Source organism: Harpia harpyja, chromosome 10 (assembly GCF_026419915.1).
Source record: "Harpia harpyja isolate bHarHar1 chromosome 10, bHarHar1 primary haplotype, whole genome shotgun sequence".
In the NCBI taxonomy this organism is placed as follows: Eukaryota; Metazoa; Chordata; class Aves; order Accipitriformes; family Accipitridae; genus Harpia; species Harpia harpyja.
In genome coordinates this window covers 25,333,880-25,350,805 of record NC_068949.1, presented here as the reverse complement: position 1 = coordinate 25,350,805, position 16,926 = coordinate 25,333,880, and the positions used below count along the sequence as shown (strand labels likewise).

At 43.0% G+C, this 16,926-nt stretch overlaps 1 protein-coding gene across 1 annotated transcript in view; it reads left to right on the top strand.

Annotated features, from left to right (window-relative positions):
* The window catches only part of ANTXRL (ANTXR like), a 62,919-nt gene extending 48,101 nt beyond the window's left edge, over positions 1-14,818 (top strand). The window contains exon 18 of the mRNA XM_052798984.1: positions 9,627-14,818. Within this exon, the coding sequence (XP_052654944.1) occupies positions 9,627-9,857 (231 nt within the window). The 3' untranslated portion in view covers positions 9,858-14,818. The remainder of the gene's footprint in view (positions 1-9,626) is intronic.
* The last annotated feature ends 2,108 nt before the right edge of the window (positions 14,819-16,926 follow it).

The following is a 16,926-nucleotide window of genomic DNA, read 5'->3' as shown; positions in this document are numbered from 1 at the left end:
CTGAAATGGGAAGGAGAGTTCCGTGTCAGGACTTTGGTACTTGAGTTGCTTCCCTGGTGTGTTCATTCCTAGAAATAATAAGGTGGTTGTGTCCCAAGTTGCTCTTCCATCCAACTTAACATAGGAGCTTTTGGGGAAGGAGAGGTTTTCTGTGCTTTGGAAATATGCCAGCATTGACAATGAACTGTATGAGTCTCATCCCAGGAGAAGAAAATCCTTATGAACTAAGCACAGAGGACCTGGGAGCTGTGGGTTTACCATCCACTTGCTTTAGGTAGCAGCAGAGCCATTTAAGGGCCAGTTACCCAGAGATGGGTTGGGAATACTTGTATCTTTTTCCAGCCTGTAAACAAAGAGGCAGCTTGTCTGTGTGGTGGGCCAGGATCTTACATTTTTTGGCTGAGGCAAGGAAAAATAATAACCATTTTTACCAGAAATGTCTGAGTCTCCAGCATTATCCTATACCCTAGGTGGGTAAAGCACATTGTGCTCTTCCTCTGTGCATGCCATAATCCCAGTTTGCTCCTGAAGAGACAATCAAATAATTCACCCTGGAAAGCACAATGACACTTAATTACAGTTTGAGCAAGACCAGTTATGGTCTTTTGGGGCCTAATTTGCTCCTCCCAGAAAGCCACCAATACCTCAATGTTGAGCCTGTTGCACCCAGCAGATGTGTGTTGCTCTTGTTGCTATGCTCCAAAGCCCTCCCCATTCTAGGTGATGGACAAATGCAATCTCCTTTTCCCTGAAAATGCCAAAGGAAAAAGAAAAATCTTTTGCAAACCAACCACTGTTGTTTTTTTCCTGAGCCACATTCTAGTCTGGTCAGCATTCAAGTGTGGAAATGTGTGGTGCTGTGGTTAAAACAAGGGATGTGAGTCATGAGTCCTGAACTTGTAAATGCTTTTTTTTTTCCCCCTCCTTTTTTTTTTTTTTTTTTTTTCCCTTCCCCCTGAAGCTGCTGCATAACCTTGGGTAGATGACATGACCTGACAGTGGCTCTCCTCACTTCCTCCACTCTGGGAGCCTCATCCATAAAAGCTGTCAGAAAAGAGGAAGGCAGTAAATTGTGTGTTGTGAGTGCAGTTTTAGGTTAAAATATTTCTCTCACGTTTGGGTGGGATTTGGTCTGGTGTGACTGTACTTTGAGATCGGTACTGAATATAAATTATGCCGGGTAGACCTTAACTTTGATTATGCCCAGTGTTATCCTTTTCTGTTCCCTTTGCCACTTCAGCTTTTTTAGGGCTCAGAATCAACAGGCTTTGTTGTGGATCTGCACTGTGCGTTACTTCAGCCACAACCTCAGCAAGGTCCAAGACATGTGATGTTTTGTGCATTCCTGCAAGATATCTTGTGACTCTGGCCATTCTTTCAGGAGGTGGCTGTAGCCCATTGCTGCATTTTCCTGCTAAGGCAGGGCTGGAAACAACAGCAGCTCTCTGCTGAATGGAGTGTGATACAAATTATTTGAATATCCCTGTCTTCAGTACTTCAGTACTGAATGTCCCTTGTACTTCAGTACAAGAAAAGTACAGTTGCTTTTCTTGTGTGCGTAAGCTGGAAAAGTGGTATCAGGCATGTGAGAGCTGGATGGTGGGGATGTGTTCAGCACAAAGTTTATTTTGCTGAGGGGTCCTGGTCCTAGCTTAAAAGGCCAGTTTCCCTGGCTGAGCCATTCTTCCCTCAGATTCCTCATTATTGGCTGGTTTCTCCAGGGGTAAATTGGAAGTAGCCCACTTCTCTTCAGTGTATTCCTGCACTGGTCTTCAAACTAACTGAATAGAGTGCTCCCAGAGGACCTGTCCCTAGTTTCAAGCAGTGCCATGCACAGTTGGGACTGTGAACTGGGGAGCAGTGTCTGCCAACATGTATGTCTTGGGAACCTATCAGTACATGATTGTATTCCAACTCTCAATATTCTGATTAACGAACTTACAGTAGCCTGGGATACTGCAGCTATTAATCTTAATGCAAAACAGTTCCTATCTTAATCCCCTAGTAGATCTGGACACCATTTTCCACATGACTCTCTTTGTTTTGGCTAAAAACTGCTTCTTTAGATGGTCTGTAAATATCTTTGCATGTTAGTGGAATTAGCTGAAGTGGAAAAAATACCCTTGAAAAAGTCTTAATGTTTTCAGTTTTTGTTTTGAAACACCTTTCTGTCCAAAACTCAAAGAAAAGATGTTCCGAATTGGACAACATATGTGTTTCAAGCCCAAGCGAAACTTATTTTGACATATTTCTTTTACCTGAAAAATGAAGACTTTTGGTTGTTGTCAACTTTTCCCTTGGCCACCAAGTGAACCGAAAGATGACTTTCATTGCTGCTGTTATGTGCGGTGCATGCCATGGACCTGTTTGTGAGTTTGTTCTGGCAACCTACTCCGTCGGCCCCCTGGACGGGGCTATCTCACACTTGGTGTCAAAAGAAGAGCTCCTGGGCTCTCTCCTCCCATCCCCACCCCGTAAATCCTCCTTTCTCAGCTATTTGGCTCCCATAGCCAGGGTGTCTGAGGGCGTACTGGGCTTCTGAAGGATTTCTTCTCCCAGCCCCTTTAGAAAGCAAGGCTGGTCCCCCTTTGCCCCTGTGAGAGGGGCTCAGGTATCTCAGCTCTTGCCTGGGCTTTCTGGGCAGCAATGTGGGCCATGTCTCAGCTAAGCCAACAGCTTTTACTCTGAATGTGTCAGTAGCCCAAGGCATTGCTTACCTGTGTCTCACTGTCACTGTGTGCTCTGCTCCCGGCCCATATGCAGCTATCTTCTCATTTGTGACTCAGGCATCAGTTTCTGAAGCAGGGATTAACTTTCTGTGCTGTGTCTCCCTGGTGTTGCCCCAGTGAGCCAGTGACTGGGGCTTGTGGGTGGTTTAGTTTGGTTGCTAAAAAGTAAGAGAAAAGGCACAAAAGTGGCTTATAAATGTCTTTGTGGACTGCATGAAGGATCCGCATGTGCCTTGGCTGCTTGTAAATATCGCTGCCCCTTCCTGGGTCAGGACATGTGTCCTGTTTAAAGTTGTGTTACCTCCCACATCTTAAAGCTCAGTCTAATTCCTTCTGTGGTGTGAAGCACATTGAGTGACCCCAGGAGGTTACACCTCTTGGCAGCACTACCTTGCTCACACTGTGCTGTGAACAGAGTTTGCTGCTGCTGCTTGGGTCATCCTTGCGCATTTGCATTCATCATTTTGTAATTTTCGATTTGAATTTATCTGATGTACCTAAGGCCGTTATAGGGTCCTCACTGTTACAATATGAGGGATTCACAATCCACAATGCAGTGATTTCCCTCCCCTCCAATAACTCCATCATAGAAGGAGGGAGCAGAAGTGATACGAGTTTACTTATAGAGAGGCCAGATAATACATTGGATACAGAATGGGTTGAACTGATTCTCCTTTTTAAAAGCAGCACTAAAGAAAATAATAATTATATTCTCATTGCTGGATACTGCCACTTTACTGGACCTTACTTTTAAAATCCTCCTCTCTTCAGTCAACCCCATTTTCTCTTATGTCTTCATAGTTTCGGATTACCATTGTTTTAGGCATCAGCACTGAGTTGCCAAATAGATCCCCAGAAAATTGTTACTGACAAGAGAGGACTTATTAAACTGGAAGATATTTAAAGAGTCAGATTCTCATGTAAACAAGTATTATATGTTGATGATATTTAATGTTTTGATTTTAGACCTAATAACTTGAAATGGCTACATGTAAAAATTAATTACAAGTTAATAAATTAATTGTTAATGGTTAATGCAATAACCACAGTATAATTAATGGTGATGATTAAAATTTAATTGTCAAATAATATAATTAGAAATTAATTATAAATTGCATATTTATTGACCTGAAAGCATGATCAGCTACCAAACTGCTGATATGGAAATCTCTGACATTTCTAATACTTTATTTTTCAACATGAAAACAGTATCTGAGTCCCAAATGTAAGAGTAGGAGTTAGTAAAAGTTATGTGAATATGCCTGAAAACCAGGCAGGCTTAGGTTTTATGTGACAAACTGTTTCAGTGGCTCACTAATTTCTAGCCTGTATGCTGCAGGGTAATCAGTGCAATTCCCAGGAAATCCGTGAAGGTTTTAATGAGCTATGACATGTTCAGTGCACAGGCAGCATGAAGCAGTGCAGTGTGAGGAAGCTTTTGGCAAAGGCTGATGCACATAGATCCTGGCTCCTGAGGAGCCAGCTGCTAATCCTGACACTTGCCTAGGGAACTTGAATAGTGGGAACTCTGTACCACCTCGGTTCAGCTCTTTATAAAATTATTGTATGCATAACCTACTTCATTCATAAATACATTTGCTAAACAAGTTTCCCATACTGTTGCTTTTTTATGATACTTGATGTAGGTGTTTCTGCTAGAACACTTCTGTTCTTTATTAGAGGACAGGGATTACCTTGTCCTCTAATTTTTCCAAGATTCAAATTTTGCAAAAGTCACTTATCTTAAAGGTATATATCCCATTGGTTTCTGGGTGTGTGGATCAAAACCTTTACTATGCTAAAGTGATTCTGACTTTTTGTAGATGCTCGCTTTTGGGGTTTTTGTTGGTAGCATAAAACCTGAATCTATTCTTCTGAGTTTTAGAGCTCCACTTTTACACTGAACCACAGACAGATATTTAGGAAGTGAATCTACCTGCTGATGAACCACATCCATAGCAAGCTGGTAGAGTCATCCCAGTAACATCTGTAAACAAAACTGGGGAGAAGGACTACTCATTTGAGTCCAAGGAAATGATGTTCATTTCAGATTTCCGCATCCTAAATGTAACACTTTTGACTGGGAACTACTTTGACCACCCTATTTGGTGGTCCAGTGTTTTAGATTGCTATGCTCAAACTTGAAAGGAATGATTTTATTTTAACCCATTCTAAAATGTAAAGGCAAGTATCATATTCTTACAAAGTCAAAGACCAAGAAATTTCAGTAAACAATTAAGTGAAGCCAACTCTTCCTCAGTCAGGTACCCTCCTCTGCTAGTCAGAATTGCAGCACTGAGACTCCATGAGCAAAACCAAGAGTGAATGAAAACTCAAGCAAAATTTGTAACAGGAAGGGTATCTTTTATTAGGTCAACTAATGCAGCTAAAAATAAGAAACAGACATACTTTTGTGTATGCAAACACTCTGGCATGCACAGAGATTAAACTGGATTTGATTTTTGTTAAATAAACACCAATGCATGTATTAAAATGGACAGAGAAAAGGGATGGCTATTGGCAGATGGGGCAGGTTTTTTAAATTCTTTTTGCTGAAGTGCTCTTAGTATCATGGGTGAAGAGACTTGCCTATGGCACTCTTTGAATTGCCTGGATCCTTTTAACGGTTGTTCCTTTCTGTTGAAAACTGGCTGAGTAGTAGCTAAAGATTTTGGGGGAACAAGCACTGAGGAATGATGTACTGAGCACTATGATGAAAGTAGCATAGAAACAAGATGCAGTGGCTTTCAAGAGGTTCCTCTCTTCCTTCCCTCCCTTAAACCACACACAAAACCACATCCTAGGTGGTCGAGGAGGCATTGCCTAGAAGTACAAAGTGCCTGAATTGCACATGTGGTTGTTACACTGGGATAAAAGCTGGAGTCGGGACAAGGGCAGATCCCGCTGCTTCAGTATTTGTACTTTTTGAAAAGCCAATTTGGCAAGCAGCATAACAAGAGCCTAACAAGTGGATGGACATATGGGGAGGCAAAATAATTGTGCATTAGGAAGACTGTGCAGATGTGAGCTGAAGTAAGGGCGTAACTCCATATGGCGCATTGCTGACCTTCAGTTGGTGCCTGAATGACAGTACGCGGTGCGGGTCGCACCATCTGAGGGATGCTGTACTGGGAGCGGGGCTGAAACCAGACAGAACTGGATTTATGCAGATCATCTGCTTCCTAGAAAACAATAAAGCAGCTACCGACAGCTGTTGTGCCTGAGATCGTCATGGTATTACTGCACCTTGCAACTCTGACACCTTCCCTAAAACACTTAGTGTATACCATGCTTCTGGAAGAAAAATACTGTTATCGCTACTAAAGTGATGGTGGCCCTTAAGCCCTGTTAATCCCCTGTGCAGGGAGAGCATAGGTGAGTGTGCAGGATGCCTGATTTCTGTCCATGTTCTCTATGGTTTAAAAGCCTTTATATGTCTTTGGAGAGGAAATTACTTAATCCTTTCAAACACAGAATATTAAAACCCTGTGGTTAGCATGTTTATTTGAGAAATATCATGGATTTTTTTATAAACTAACCCCAGATGGATGTGCATGTTGGGTAGAATAGCTGTGACACTCTGTTATTAGGGAAGTGTGATGAGTGGAGGGCTTAATTCTTCAACCTAGAAATCCTTTGATGAAATACACTTGATAAGTTCAAACTATGACTTGTGATTTATTATCATTTGTTCCTCCCTTTCCCTTTTGGCTGTTAATCCTAACACTGGCTAAGAGTAAGAGTTCAGCTTCATTTTGTCAATGGCTGCTTGAAGTGCTCAGGAGGATTTGCTCCAGTATTCACCAGAAGTCTTTGATATATGAGATTGTAGGCTAACGCTGATAATCTTTTGTGAGGAAGTGTCACAATACATACATCGATCATCCAAGCCTCTATCTGTCAGACTCTCCCAATCCAACCGTATTTTTCATGACACAATGCGGCGCATGGCCTTTAAATTACCCATCTGTCTGACAAATCAGTGAGTGTGGCAGAAACTGGCAGCAGTTTGATGTCGCCTATCACTTTAACTGAAGTGAAAGTAATGCAAACAGATTTATGGGATCCCCTTTGATTATAGACTATGAATATATTTGGAATTGATGTTTGGGAGGGAGACAACAGAGAGGCAGGAAAGGCTTGTAGGCAAAAGCACTAGTGTTGGGTTTGCAGCTTTGCATTTACTATGAGGGAGATTGTTCTGTTCTTAATTTTTTCCCTACCCATGTGATGCATCTCATCTGAATACCTCTGACTTTTTTTTTTCCTTTTTTTTTTTTTGTCCTGGGTGATTCTTTAGCTGTTCTAAATTCATAACTTTATAAATATCAAGGTTGAGTTTTCTTAAATGTATTTGCAGTACAGCTGTTAAATATATCTGTAACATTCATTACATGGCAGTAAATATTGCTGAATTTCCAAGTGTGCTCTGAATATAGTGGAGCACAGCAGAAGACAAATAGCTGACAAGGATGGCTGCTCTCTGCAATGCTGGTGGGGACTTGAGTTCTATGATGGAGTAAAGCACCGACTTGTTTTTTTTGATCCAATAGTTTATCTTTGTTGCAGAAGTAACCAAGACCTTGGCTTTTGGCCTTTGCCTCCATGCAAAGGCTCTGGCCCCAGTGTAGTATTGCCTTGAACCTGTTCATAACCAAAGTCTGCTGTAACAAGCCTGGATTTTTAGAAAGGGGATTTTGTCCTACTTATTGATGCTGTTGTTTAAGTGTAGTGGTGAATTGTGATGGTGAAAGCTGGGGCTGAGAACTACTGAGTATGTCTCATGTACAGGCAACAACACGCCTATTCAAACAGCTCTTGGCTGCAGCTGAGCTCTTGAAGCCATCCAATCCAAGTAAGTGGTAGGGTGGTACACTTTGGGTGTTAGTACATTTGTTGAATCATTTTCTGAGCTCTCTGGAGCTTACACAAGCTTCTCTTGATACGCTGCTAGCCTTTCCTCAGAGAAGCCATAGACTTGTGAACAAAGGTGCAGGCATTGGAAGTCACTTGACAAATCAGGTAGTTGTGATTCAGCTGCAATGGCTTTTGGCTGGATTCCAGGGGAAATTGTGTGTTTTGGAGTTGCCACAGAAACTCAGCCCATTCCCTAAACACCTTCAGAGTTTCCAGGCAGCACTGAGGTAGCAGTGATCTGTCACTGGTGTGGCTTCTTGTATTCCTCTGTTGTCACAGCCATTGGTAGCTGTGGGGATCATGATCTACAGCTGCTTAGCTCTGAGATAAGCTCTTCTAAATCTGGAGTCTTTCTGAATTGTGCTTGGGGGATGTTGGCATAACCTTGAGCTGAATTTGGTTTGTTGATTCTAGCTGCAACCTAAACCTCTGGCTGTCATCAGCATCGTAGCTCTGCGGGTCTTTCAAAACAATGGAGGGAAGATGCCTTCTAGGACAGATATTTTCTAAACAAACCGAACAGTTTTCTTCCTTTCCCCTCAGCTAGTCTTTGCCTTGAAAAGAGAGAAACAGGTAGCATTCTCCTCTGCTAAACTATAGAGGCTGTTTTCATTAGGATGATTGCTACATGGAACAAAACAAGCCTGCTGTGTAAAGGAAAAGGTGCTGGCAAATGGAGTTCATCACTGATGGGATGGGTACTTTCCAGCCCACAGTTACTTATTTGGAAACCACATCCCAGCTCCTGTAAATGGGCTGTTGGCAGCGTCACTCCTGCGTTTTCAGGCAGTCTTCATCTCCAGCCTTAGTACATGATGATGAGAGGCCTTTTTGACTTCCAGGTGCAGGCTTCTGCCAAGCTTGTGGCAGCTGGGTTCTTGCATAAGCATCTCCTCCCACCTCCCTAGGTGAGGAGGTGGAGACAGCAATGCCAAGTGTTGCATCTCCTCACACAAGGTTGTGTCTGCAGGATTTCACGAGGCCTTCGCAGAAATAGTGGTGCAGTTTGTAAAAAAAGTTTAGGGGTTGTGGGGAGGAACAAGTACAGCAGACAGCAGAGATCTTGGTGTCTGACTGAGGTTGCCATGTAGGTTTTGAAGTGCCCAGGAGCCTCTGGGTGCTCTCCACAGGAAAGGCTAGGTGGTCTTTGGGGTCTGTCTGTCTCTCCATCTGGAACTTGGTTAGTGGGAACCTATACAAAGCTTTGTTTTGGCTAAAGGAAACCCTGACGCATTTGCATTTAGCCCCTAGTTGACTAGGACATCCCCAGTGCTTGCTGTTTTTTCAAACTCTAGCTACTCCCATTTTAAAATCTCCATCCACAGTTGTCCCATCAGGTGCTGCCTGCCTGCATCCCACATCCTTTCTGAAAACACGCTCACTGGAGAGCCCTCTGTGCAAGTCCCACACCTTGTTGGTGTTTGTGAGGGCAGCCACATCTACATTGGAGCACAGAAGACAGATGTACTATCCCAGTGTAGTGTTCAAAGCATGGACGCCAGCTAGGCTAGTATCACTGTGAAAAGGAAAGCTACAGGTGGTGTCTTTGCTAAGGTTGTTCTTCTGATATAATCCTGTCTCTGCTGAGTTTTTTTCAAGCACAGCTTTGTCAGTCAGGGATCTCACCACGGCAGGCATGACTTTGGTGGAACTGTGACTTTAGGCATGTTCTGCATGTCTCCAGGAGCAGAGCAGAGCAGAGGGCACGTGTAGCAAAGTCACATTGGGGTCCCTTTTGGTTTAAACCAGTCCTAGGCTATTCTCTGTAGGCAGGAGCTCTGAAACCCAAGGAAAGCATTGGTTTGTAGTGCTGACCTTTAGTACAGCATGGTCTGAACGTCATGTTGAGGACCCAGTGAATGGTATTGGATGAAGATCTCTAAGTGCAGCCTGGCCCCTCTGCTTATAGTCCCTTTGCCTAGCTGCTGATGAGTCAAAACACCTGCTTTTTGTGAATAACAAATTTTTCTGTACCTCTAGGGAAGATGCATAAACTTCACTCGGGTGAAATCAGATGGAACCTCTGCCCCTTACAGCCCACCACCGAAGCTGCCGCGGCGCAACGATGTTCCTCTCAACAATGCTCCAAGGAATCCTTCTCCTCCTGTGTCTCTGCAGCCCCCTTCCAGACAGCCACCTCCTGGACCACCCCCATCCCGAGCCCCTCCTGGACCTCCTCCTTCACGCCCACCCCCGCAGCCCATGGCTTAAAGTGCAGCAAAAGCCTAATCGACAAAACATGTCTCTTTGCTGAACACGGCATATTTATTGAGTATTGGTTTACAGTTAAAGATATCAGAATTTGTTGCTGGTCAGCAAAAAAAGAAGAAAGAAAAAAAAAAAAGAAAAATTGCCAAGTGTCAATTTTAGTGTATGAATATATTTATACCACACGTGCTGAGTAAACATTCAGTGGATAGATTCAGAGCTATGGGGTATAGAAACAAACCAAAATGATCATCTAGATACAGTATCAGCTTTTGTATGTATACATTTGAAGATCTATTTACATATGACATTTGTCTGACTTGGTATGTCAGATCATTCATTAATAACTTTAGCCAGTACACGTGCATCAGTTGTTTTGATAGCTGCCACCTGCAAGTTGGTTAAACATAGTTCATTGAGGAATTTGCTTTCTTTTCCCCAACAGTACTGCATCCAGATGTTAATATGGAACAATAATTGCAAAGATAACTTTCTGCCTTTGGTTCTGCAGGTGGAATTTCCATGAAAGTTTATAAGAAGGCTATAACAATAATGAGGTAAAATGAGACTATGTGCCAATAATCTAGCAACAGTAATCTAGCATAGAAGAGGGTTATCTTTTTCTCCTGAGAAAATCAGTTTTGAGCCTGCCATCTCTGCATATGTTTAGACTTGGTTGCATAGGATAGCCACTGAAGGCCAGATACTGGTTCTAGAAATCCAAACCTTGAATAAGACCTGGGTTCAGATTTGTCCAAAGTTCAGAGGAATTTTGAGGAAAACGTTTTGGCTAGGTGTTTAGTTTTCATTTACAGAAAACATGGTCCAAAATGGAGCAAATATACATGCAATTTGAGCATGAATGCTGTAATATGCAAACAGCATGTGTTATTTATATCAGCAGCATTGAGGGACTGATTCCATTGCTACTTAATTAGATAAATTTCCTTTTGGTCTTACTGCCAAGCAGAACTAGATCCTCTTGTGAATGAAACACGAATTCCTCTATGAGTAGCTCTTTCTATAGACAGCCCAGATCCTACTAATACATAACCTTGCAGTCTACCTGTGGTTGAGAGGCATGGTATGAAGTGTCAGTATGAGCTTTTATCCCTGTTTTATATAATGTTTGGCTACAGGATTTCTCAAACATTGTGACTGCTCGCCCATGGCCTCAGTACTGTGTGTCATCAGAAAGTGATGTGAGCACCCACACAGAGGTGGGAATTTATGACGCGGGACTGCGGGACAGCCCATGAATAGTGTTCACTAAGCAATACCTGAGTGGGTTGTGCCCAGATCATTCCCTAGTGAATCAAAATAACACCTGAGCTTGCTTTTTCTCACAACTATCATATTATATTGGAGAGGGTGGCTACAAATCCCTATGCTGGTTCTCTTTGGCACTGGCTGTGTTATTAGAATAGTTGTAGAAATGATGTTTATGTTGCATTATGACACAGCATATACCTATCTCACCATCTGTGCGTAGGTGTGGGTGTGTAGCACATCACAGTAGTTATTGGCACATAAGTCCAAGATAAAACACTAATTTTGTTGTGTGGTTACTCCAGATGTAAGGCTTCTTCGTGCAGTTGTTACAGGCATATAAAAGTTGCACTGGTACAAATAGAAATCAGACTTACTATTTCCAGTGGAAGTCCCACTTGCAGAACACCATACCAAGCTCTCATCGGTCTGTGCTGATCACTGTGATGTGCCGTGTGTACGCAGCTGAGGCTGTCAAAGATAAACTCAGAAGAACCACAGAGCCTCTTTCTCCTCTTGCACTGCTCTGCTCTCTTGAGTTATGCTCTTACCTCATGTATATTGGTGCAGGTAGTGGAATCACAGTTGTGGGTGCCAGCTGGCCTTGGAGCTGTTCCTAATTTAGGCCTGAGCCAGCAAAGCACTTCTGCATGCATTAAAACGTCCTGCAAGTCAAGAGGAACATCCTTATGCCCAAGTACTTTGCTGACCTGTGACTTCATTGTGATCAGAAAGGAGAATTGGGATGCACTCAACCCTATCCTCATTCTTTTTAGTCACTTGAATAGGGTTTGCATAATTTGGTCCATAAGAATGGATTTCTGTTTGGAGGAGAGAGAAGTGTGCATGTATGTGCGTGCGTGTGTCTGTATTTGTGTGTGGGAACTATGTAGGTTTTTGTTTGGTTTCTCTTCCTTTACAAAAATTGCTCAGAGAGTAGCACTCCTATGAATGGAAAGGCCTTCTGGAGCCAGTGCGACACACAGTCATCACTTACCTATCTCCATTTCATTCAGTTGAAAGGTGAAACTAAAACATGTCCAATTTTCCACTGCAGTTCTGGTGAAGCTCCACTTTTGACACCAGTGAAAGGAACTGGATGACTGCAGTGACGGGGTGGGGACCTGGATGTGGGGGAAGGTGCTTTACAAGCAGAGACCATTGGCTGACATTATTTTGGTCATATGGAAGCCTATGTGAAATAAACTTGTTGGGTCTAAGACCAGTTGTAATGTGTACATACAGTTGAACCTAACAGCCTCTCATGTTGGCTGTGTAAGAATAATTAACGAACAAATGCTAACCAGGAGTTGAAATGGCAGAGGGTAATAAAACCGATTCCCCTGCCAGGACAAAACATGGTGTTTGAGGTTTAGCTGCTTGTGGGAGTGGGGTGGACCACTGCTCTGTAGATGCCAAGTCTCTTATCAGCAGGCAGTGATGAGATTGAAGCAATGGTGGAGCTCACAAATGTTGTAATAATAAAAGGGAAAACTTGCTTACAGAATTAATATCTGCTAATAGAGTTGAATTTGATGTGTCAGGATTACACTTTAGCTAATGAAAAAGCCCGGGAGCCAGATTTTGTATTGTCTTGTACCTGTACAGATCTTGAGAGGGGTCAGTAGAGTTGTTGCAGATTTGCATTGATATTATTGTTGGTAGAATTTGGCTCACTTCCAGTGAGAATGGAGGTGTTGGCTTAGGGAGGACTTCTCACAATCGCACATCCAACATACCTGTTGTTTGCAGTTGAGGGGAATATTCTTCTTTGCTGGAATAGCCAGTCTTGTGGAAATAACAGATACTAACAATTTCTGCATAACTTGCAAGTGCAGCAAGGACAGGAATGGTTTGGGCTTCCAGGTGATCAGATCCATATATGATAAAGCATGAAGCACCATGAATTTGAAAATTAGATTCAGCATAACTGGAGTTCCTAGCATTTTCACTATATAATATTAAGCATTTGGTGTGTAACTGAACTTTTGGCTGCAGCTTCTGTGATAGGAGCGCTGCAGGTTTAGTTTGCTGGTAGAGCAGGAAGAAGAGAAAGGGAACCTGAACTGAATTGCCTTTGCAAAGGTAGGGGCAGTGAATATGCTGCACTGGCTACAGAAAGGCCTTTTGGTTGTGTAGAAATGTACCTGTTTGCAGGGATCTCAGGCACTATTAACAATGCAGTAGGAGAAACTGGTTGCTATTTTACCGTCTGTTGAGCTTCATCCTTACCTGGTGTAAATCAACATAGGCCAACTGAAATCAAGGCAGTAATACTACTGTCTATCGGCTGAGAGCTGGCTCAAAACAAATGAAGGGACAAAATCCCTCTGACTGGCTTGATATTTCAATGTTTTGGTATGCTTGTATGTCAGTTGTGGTTACAGTAGTTACACTGCTAAGAAATGTTCTCATGTGGGATGATTCCCCTGTATTTTCCAGCATATAGCATCATCTGAAACTTGCAAAAAGTGAGTATCTAATGCTTCCCCAAACCCAAGAGAAAAAGTGTGGATTTGGGGGACCTTTGGCTCACACTTAGCACAGATGTGAAATCACACAAGGTGCAAAGCAGCAGGGAGGGAAACCCCATATGTTTAAGGCTGATACAGAACCACATTGATCAAAGCATATTGATGGTCATCTTTCAACCTCAGTGCATGTATTGCCATCTGTGGGAGTAGCCTGCAGAGCAGACGGTCCTAAATGTAAAAAGGAAAATAAAGAAAGGAAAAGAATCAGCTCCTCATCTGAATGAGCGAGCATAACAATGAATGACATTATTTCATGAACTGTACCAGTTCAAATGCATGTGCACCTGGTGCTCCTAATGCTTTTTACTCCTGTTGGTCTTTAGACTACATGATCAGTAATATGCTTTCTCTCTTTAATAGTTTGCTGTTTTTATTGTTGTTATTTTGTTTTGTTTTTTAAAAAAACACATTTCACTGAGAAAACAGCCCTACTTCTGTAAATATAGAGTTTAATTTGGAGGAAACAGCACACTTCTGGATGTTACTGCTGGACAGTTATTTATTAAAAGGGGCTTAAGGTGAATAAATACAGGTGGCTCAGGATACATGCATGCAAGTGTGATAATGCAGTATAGCATTTTCAGTTCTCTGTAGTTTGGGGGGAAGGGGAATTTTGGGGTCATCCTAGTTTGTTTAGAAGTTTGTTACTGATCTGATACTTTTGAATAATGCAATAGAGATTCCTAACATATAACAGTGCTTGAACAGATGTGTAGATTATGATAGATTTTTCACTGGGGGGGAGGGGGTAGTGAAGGAGAAATGTTTTAGTTTTTAAGGGAAAAAATGTACTGTACTAAACTTTTTTAGAAAAAGATGTGTGTTTTCAGAAACAGTGGGGATGTGGGCTGATAGACAGCCGAGCCATGGAGATGAGGGACAGAGGAAGCAGTTGGATTTTTGAGGGACAAAGAAGTTTTACATGGGGGTGTGGGTTTGTTACTGGTACATGTGGTACAAATTTCTGTAACTGACATGCTGCTTCCATGTTATAATCATATAACCTTTATGCATTTTATGCGCCTGCTCCATTTTTCTGAGAAAACCTTGCAAATGTAATGCCTGCATGCAAATGTGGGAGATGTAGCCAAAGTCTTATAATCCAACATAATGTAGTCTTAATGGATTCAAAATCAACAATAAAAGTGCTTACTGGTTAAACACTACAGAGAATTTCATTGCAGGGTCATTTTAAGAAGGGATAAGCTTGACTGTACGTGGTTTCTAATCAGCTCAGCCATCTAATGGTCAGGAGGAGAACATGGGGTTGGGCTGTCAGAATTCCCATCCCCAAGTTGCTACTGATTCATTATTTGACTAGAGACAAGGGTACGTTCTGTGCCTCAGTTTCCTATTTCTAGCCTGAAAATTTCAATCTTTGCCTAATTCAAAGGTAGGCCATTGTTTGCTGGAAACCCTTTTAGATCTCAGGTAGCAGGGTAGAAATGCTGAGTAAATTCCACTGGAGTCAGTGCTCAAACATCAATTAACACATGGGGCAGGATCTGAACTTTTTGCTGCTATCTTGAAGAGAAGTCATCTAATGCACAAAGTAAAAGCCATGCAAGATAAGATGCTAGAGCTCAAGACTTCAGCAAAGAGAAATTCTATGGCAAATCCTACACCTGTGAAAACACTTGTTTGAAGTCACCAGGCTTCAAACACAACTGATTTTTAGGAGTCTTGCCTGAAGGATGCAGGACTGGATCATAAAACCCCTTCTTTCTCACTGTCTCTGAAACCAGTTTTTTCTTACCTCCCTGCTTCTAATGCTTCCTCTGTATCTCTTCAAGACCCAATGAGGACTTGGGGTGGGGCGGGGGGCGGACTGGTGGAAACATAAGACAGGCAAGAAGGTCAACAGGGGTGGGCCACAAAAATCTCTAACCCCAGCAGGCTGCAATTATGGGTAATCAAGGCTGCTGCAAAGCTGCTGAGCTGTGCTACACACTCAGTCTGCCCAGCATGGCAGCCACAGCCCTTGTGAGCAATGGGAAGGGAAGCTGGTCCTTGCACATAGGCAGTGCCCTGAGCCCACATGAGCCTCATGCAAAAACAGAGGGCACTGATTTTTGAGAGTCTGGTAGCCACCTGAAGTCATCATGGCAAAGCAGGTGGGAGCTGTGTGGTGCCTGAGCCGGGCACCCTCCTCCCTCTTGGCAGCTCCAACTGGCTGTGCTGCTAATGCAAGCCGAAATCCTTTGCCTAGAGCTGTGCTCCTCCCTTGTGGAGTCAGGGGTTCTGACAAAGAGCCCAGCTTGCTCTCACTCTGCTCCCCAAGCTGGCAAGACAATACTCACCCAGAATGGTTTTGTGGCCTTCGCTCTTTTTTGTTCCTCCATCTGCTTCTTACGCAAAAAGCAGGCTCCGGCTCTCGAAAGAGATCAGATAAACAAAAGCGGTCCTGGAGCCAAGGCTCTGGGCATTTTTGTTCTGCATTAACAAAAACCCAACGCTGGCTGCAGCTGTGGCTGGTTAGGTTTATGCATGCCTGCGACAACAAAATTCAGATTTGACCTGAACTTCCCCAGAGACTGGGAATGTGCAGATCCAGGGCTTTGGTTACAGACTTGCCTATAAATAGCCTTTAGTGCTGATTTTGCATCTTTCATCAAACATACTTCACAGTCTCAGGAGTGGCATTTACATGTGAACATACACCAGCATACCCTATTTGGCTGCATGGAAGTCGGCAGCAAGAATTTTACTGGCTTCAGCAATCCGAGCCACGAACTGAAAAAATGCCCTTTCCCCCTATCCTCCATTCCGTAAGAAACCACAGGCAGAGCATGTTGCCCATGCTGGAAGTTGTCTGATCTTTACTCTGTGAACGTGCTTTGCCCTTTGCACTAGGACTAATCTCAAGCTTCATCGGTTTCTGCAGCAAAGTTCCCCTCTCCCTGCACATTGAGGACCCCCCTTTTCACTGCAAGGGAGGGTACAGTGGAAGTTTCCTACCCAGGTATTACTCTGATTTCTGACTGCAGCTCAGGAGAATTGTGAGATGATGAGATGAGATGAGATGAAAGAGTTTCCTGAAAGAAAGGGAACACCCCGCTGAAAGGTTTTGCCTGTGACATAGATTGAGAAATGTTTCCTTTTAAGCTTTCAAAGATGCAGAATTGTTGTGCATAGATAATACTTCACTGAAGGTCCGTAGATAACCCCATCTGTGTCTTTGCCACAGAGTTCACTGAAGTCAGGTCTCCTCATGCCAGCCTATCGCTGCCATGTAGCAGCTGAGTTACCTTTCATCCATGCCAGTGTCC